The sequence below is a fragment of the Etheostoma cragini genome, chromosome 8 (genome assembly GCF_013103735.1).
Source record: "Etheostoma cragini isolate CJK2018 chromosome 8, CSU_Ecrag_1.0, whole genome shotgun sequence".
NCBI lineage: Eukaryota > Metazoa > Chordata > Actinopteri > Perciformes > Percidae > Etheostoma > Etheostoma cragini.
The window spans coordinates 26,444,093-26,450,249 of NC_048414.1; the positions used below are offsets into that span (position 1 = coordinate 26,444,093).

Genomic DNA, 6,157 nt, shown 5'->3' on the forward strand with positions numbered 1-6,157 from the left:
AGAAGAAATGGCACCAGGATCTGAAGCACCATGGAACAGACTGACTCGGCAGGTGCACCAGAGCCACCTGCATCCTTTTCACTCACAGATCCACTAAACCTTGACCTACCATAGAGTTCATTCGGGAGCAAAAAGTCTGTCTCAGTGTAATCCTGTGGCTCATTATGGAGACTGGTGTTGACAGGTGAAATATTCCCATTAGAGCTAACATGTTGTGGACATCCAGAGTGTTGAGATGTAGACAGGTTGGATCCGTACTGTTGGTTGGTGCCTCTGCCCACAGAGCCACTTCGGGGCTGTGGCTGAACTTGTGACTGCAGGACAACCATGTTGTAAATCCTGCACGATCGTTATTATTCCTCCTGCTACGGGCTCTGGAGAAACAGCGGCGCCTGTACTGGTAACAAACAGTTGGCCTAAAAGAAAAATGAGCAATGGCAAAAAGAATTAAAACAATAGCAATATTATTGGTGGATGCATAACAGTAAAACAATACAAAAAGGAGAAAATTAAAGTCAAAAACGCAGCATTTAGTCAAACAGTCTTGTACTGTGATACTATATGACTTATTTCCCTTCCATGGAAAATCAAGTGTATGACTGTCTCAGAGTCATCTGATTGCATAGACTGCCTGCATTATCATTCTTCATGCCTGTTCCCATAAGCAACACTGAGGGTGCACTGTCTGACTTCGACAATGCTCTTCATTTGAAAGTCGTAAGTGTAGTATCTCAACACCACCAAAGTTAAACAAGATGTTGGAATGCATCCATTAAATCTAAAGGTTGCTCATCCTAAGGTCTAAAGGGGACCTCTGGAACAGGGACCTGGAAGAGGTCCCCAGGGGTCTGTGATTTATACCTGTTTTTGTTACGCTAGTTGTGCGGCCCCTACCCCGCATCCCTTCACATGTTGTGTAAACAGAGACCCTGTATAGACCATGATGAAGAAGCTGGGAGCCAGAGTGTAATATTGGCAGACACTCTCCTAGCTTCTGCAGAGCTTGTATTGATGCTGAATTCTTGGATGTAATAAACCTTTTAATAATCAAGAAACAGTGTCAAGCGGATTCCTGTCAACACATCATCTAGCAATGCTCAGAAACCGCATGAGAAACGGACTTCCAGCCGATGCAGGTATCAAGGTTAGCAACAGCCGAGCTTTCCTAGCTGTGAGTGAGGATTTTTTTAAATGTATGAGTGAATTAAAGCTGCAAGCAGCGTTAAACGGTTCTGGACCCATAAAAGAAGGCGTGGTGAAAGTATGGCGGCCGGCTCAGTATCACAAGTAGGCCACACATTGTATGTTTCAGGTAAATCAGATGATGTTTGTCATCTATGGCTGATTTCCTGTTTTCAGTGGTGGGGCAATTTGACCAAATGTCAATATTGATCTGTAGATGTCCTCAGGCCTGGACTCTTGTTGATTGTGGGGAATTTCAAGTATGATATTAGACACTATAGTTACAGCCGCTGAAAGCAGTGATGAACGGGCCCTCCCCCATCCCAGCTTGTCGGGGGGGGTACTGGCGGACGCTGCCCCTTGCAGCCGTGCATTTGCATGGCACTCAGACACATCAGCAAATCATTACCAATGAAAAGGGAACGGCTCATTATTTATTAAAGGGGGCTTGGCTTAAGCATGCAAGGGTGCATAGGCAGGGCAAACAGTTACTAATTAAAAAGGAACTCTTTCATATCTCCCACAAGATTTCACCTTAAACGGTTCACAAGTTATGGAAGGGGGCGTGGTCTGTGTATATGGGTGTGGCTAGAGCATAGGGGGCAGCTCAATTTAACATGCAGACCACACATTCTAAGTTTCATGTAAATCGGAATAACTTTTGCCAAGATGCAACCGTTCTGGTTTCGACAGCCACCTACAGGAAGTTGACTTCTTACAACTTGCACTGATTTTTTTGGTTACTTTTTCTGCGTTTGAAAAAACAATGTTTATGTTGCTTTTTTTCTGCTTTTTTTCAACATTTGTCACTTATTTCAACATTCTTTTGTGATGTAGAAAGTTTTTGTAAATCAGTCAAATTTGACCCGAGGTCAACCCAAGGGTTATTCCTTTTTTTTTTTAGATTACTAGCAAAAATATTGGTTCACGTTTGTGTTGTGTTTGAACCCACTACTGTTAGATGGCTATGCTGAGGGCTTCATTTGAAATGGCAAAAATGTATTTCTATATGTGTAGTGTTTAGTTTTGTTACCTGTCTAATTAGTCTTTATTCCCCATTGAAGTTCCACAAAAATCTTGTGTTTGCATTTTTGATGCATTCTGAGGTGAATTTTCCGAATGTAGTGGTAAATCCCAATATATCGCCTTACACACTGTATTGAAATATATTGTAATGTATTGAATCGTGAACCATTCATCGTGATACGTATCGTATTGCCAGATTGTTGCCAGTACACAGCTGTAATAAATTAGAGGTTGAACTGCTTAGTTAGTAAGTTTGATGGAAATACATAATTTTATCATGATATATTCATACTCAAGCAACGTCTAATCGTCAAATCTTCATAGTCAGAATTGCTGGCCCCTTATTTTACAAAAAATATTAAATCATTCAAGTGTTCCATTTTATAAGAAGTAGTGTACCAATAAAACTGCAGATGCACAAGAATATCTAAAGGAAAGTCGATCAAACATACACTGCGTAATGAATAAAAGGATTTCTTCTGATTTCTTAAAATGTAATCATCTCCAAAATTGGGATCAAAGGGTTAATGACAAAAAGAAAATGTTTTAATTCTCATTTAACGTCAATTTGTAATGCTTAGTTTCTCCTGGATTGCTCGGTCTCTCCAGCAATCCAAAAGAAACTATGTGTCAAAATGTGTATTTGCATGTATTTCAATTTAAAAGTCTGTTCAACATTTGGTATAGTTAGGAGTAGAATATAAAAGTGCCTTACCCTTCATGGGAAACCGTAGAAAAAGAAGCAGCATCTATTCTCACACTCCTGACGCGGTCCAGTTTGGGGTAAATATTCTTAACACTCTAACCACTCTAACACTGCTAACTGGAATTCTTCCTTGTGGCCTCAGTCGGTCTCTGAATTGTGTGCTGAGTCTTCAGCGTGATATTACGCTAGCTCTCCCCAACACACACACACTCACACCAGCATGCGCATACACACGCACACACACACACAGCTGAGACAAGGGAAGAATTAGGTAACATAAAGGTCACTACCATGTCACAGGTTGAGTTCTATTTGGCCATACTCATTAAGCCAGTCATGTGCTCAAGTAAATGTACGTGTGTCTCCAGAGTTGGGGGAGTCCAAGCAGCTGCGTGATAAGGGAATGATGTGTTTTGGGACCACCTGAAGGTCCAAAGACTAACACCTTGTTGTCAAACACATACACCAACAGATAGGGTGTTCTGTTCCCCGGACAGAGATCGAGTGAACTGAGCAATCACGGCCACTCAAGAGCATGCTTGAGATGGCACCAGTTGGGACGGAGCTCCTTCCGGAAGCGTCCAAGAAGCGTCTTTCCACTCTGTAGCATGTAAAATGACGTGCTAGGATTATTTGTGCATTGCAGTGTCTCGGTCTCTCCAGCATCTCTGCTAACACAGAGGGTTGGGGCTGTTGCACCACTCAACAAGTACTAACAAACCTCTTCTTACATCCATTGCAGAAGCATTAGCATGAAACATTATCATTTACCGCCAATTCCTTCATTGGTTTAGTGATGGTCAGCAAGGTTTGGCCTCCACGTGTTTGGAGTTTACTGGTAAGAGCTTGACCTTTGACCTCTGTGTTTTTTTGGAGCTATTTGATAACACAAGATCAGTCGGTGGGGCTATGTAACGTTGTGTTTTCTTCCTGTCGACCATGCACTTGTTGTACTCCTGGGTCAAAATTGACCCGGTCTGTTTTGCCTATGTACAAAATACAATAGGGTAATCTTTTGCAGGTCTCACCACTGTGTGTGTGTGTGTGTGTGTGTGGGGGGGGGGGGGACAGTCAGCTGTTAAAGAAACTCCTGGGCAGTTAAGTGCTTGTTTTTTGTTATAACCTCATAGTTTTTGTGTAAACCGTCTTGTTGCAGAGATGATAATGAAGTTAACCATTTCCTGTAAGTGATTTTGACACCACCTCAAAACGGACTGACAATCAGTGTTGCCGACTCTTTTGCAATATATGAAGCTACCAGTAGCTCCAAAAGTCCCTTAAAATCAACAATGACGTAAAACCCCTTGGTTGCAGATTGCTGACATCACCAATCATTTCCATTAAGCTTAGTGGTTGTGTAAGCTGCCTGCTGCTATGCCCATGTCTTTGATCATTTAAGATACACTCAGATTGTTAGATTGTAACATTAAAAAGAGGATCAAAGCGGGATTCTATTATCTTGGATCCAATAAAGTAGAAATCAATCAGGCCACAAGTTGTTTCTTAGCTATCGCTGGTTTATTCAAACACATGGAACAAAAGTGCAAAAGTAGAACCCACAGTCTGCCCTGACAGAATGCAGACGCAGCTTCTATAATAACATTTATGGAACTCCATGTGACATGGTGCCAACACTGCTGCGAGGCTGTTGACCAGGTCCAGCAGGACTCATCCCCTTTACATTGGCTTCCCATCCCATGTTCAAGATTAATTTTAAGGTTCTTGTTCTGACATAGTATAGAGCCTTGCATGGTCAGGCAACTGTCTGCATCTCTGACGTGCTCCATTCTTATACTACTAGTAGGTGACTTGATTAAAACAAAAAGCTGGCTGTGCCTTGGAAGTGGTAAATTCTCTTCCTATTGTCATGCATTCTGGGGTGGTTTCCAAACTGTGTCCAAGCTGCAGGGACAACAGCTGTTTTTGTTTCAGCTGGCAGAGAAAGTCAAGGTCCCATATGGTAGTCTTGTGAAAATGGTATCTACATATTAAAGAATTAGAATTACAATAAGTGCCAAGCTGCTTTGATTGGTGGAGAGGTGGGTGCACACTGTATCATGCTCTCCCGTTGACTCTGCAGATTTTCCTCAAATCTTTGAATAAAAGTTATTATGAACCATCTCAGTCTTTCGGATCATTTTATTGATTCTTTATTGGTGCCAAAGAAAATCCCCAACAGGTCTGAGTTGAAGCTTTTTAAAGCGAGTGAAGACTCGCTTTAAAGACTGAAGACTCGTGTTTTTTTTCTCATTTATTTGCCACATTTGTAACTATTTTACTCTTCTGAATCACTTAGTGACTGTTCTGTAAAAGTGCTATATTAAATAAATTTATTACACAGCTTTAATAAATTCTTGATTCTCATTATTCTGCGGTCTGCTGACAGACATTCGCTAAGTATAAAAGAGCATCGCCATCCTTCAGATTCGGGCCCTGCATCACCCTGTCAGTAGTCTGGATAAACTGGAGTACATTTCCAGTATAACTGTCTGTCCCTCACCTTCCGCTTTCTGTGTCAATAAACAACCCTTCGCTTAAGGAACAACAACCTTTTTCACTTACAAAAAATTGTTAAAATAGCCTACAAATTCAGAAGATCAAGTGGACATCTTACATTTCCCGTTCTACCGATTAAAATCATACAGTCAGTTAAGCATTTGGTCCTTCTTTTGTCAATAGAAAACAAGAAGTGATCTAATCAGCATTTGCTGTACCCAGTTGTGTGCTATGTTGGATGCTGTACACCACAAGCACAATAAGAATGTCTGTATACCCACTACAAATTCAACTGAGATACACAACATTTACAATATTGACTGAAATACATTGTAAATTAGGGGATAGACCTACTTTCATTTCCTTTTGTTTATTGTCCAAAAATTTATAAAAATGACATGTAATGAGTAAAAAGTAAAACAAACTTGGTCCTAAAAACCTAAAAAAGTGTGCTACCATTAAAAACTGTACTGGAGCTGTATGAGCCTCTTAAGCTCTGTTGTGTGCATCCATGTCTTTGGCAAGTTGCTAGGGAACAGAAACAGCAATGACTGCTTTGGTAAACATTCAGTAAGGCAGGAAACTGTATAGCTAGCTAAGATGTAGGCACCTTTGTTCTTCTTCAAACCGTCTCTTGCTTAGAACCTATACATGGCCTGAGTCACCAACGTACCACAGCATGACAAAGGCAAGAGAGAGGAGACCAGTACCTAGTAGGTCTCCGAGGGCTGTGAGGTAGGGTATTGA

The 6,157-nt window shown here is 41.2% G+C and overlaps 1 protein-coding gene across 1 annotated transcript in view; it reads right to left on the reverse strand.

Annotated features, from left to right (window-relative positions):
- Window positions 1-5,168: 5,168 nt before the first annotated feature.
- slc41a2a (solute carrier family 41 member 2a) overlaps window positions 5,169-6,157 on the reverse strand; it is an 8,264-nt gene continuing 7,275 nt past the window's right edge. The window contains exon 11 of the mRNA XM_034879790.1: window positions 5,169-6,120. Coding sequence (XP_034735681.1) covers window positions 6,056-6,120 — 65 coding nt within the window. The 3' untranslated portion in view covers window positions 5,169-6,055. The remainder of the gene's footprint in view (window positions 6,121-6,157) is intronic.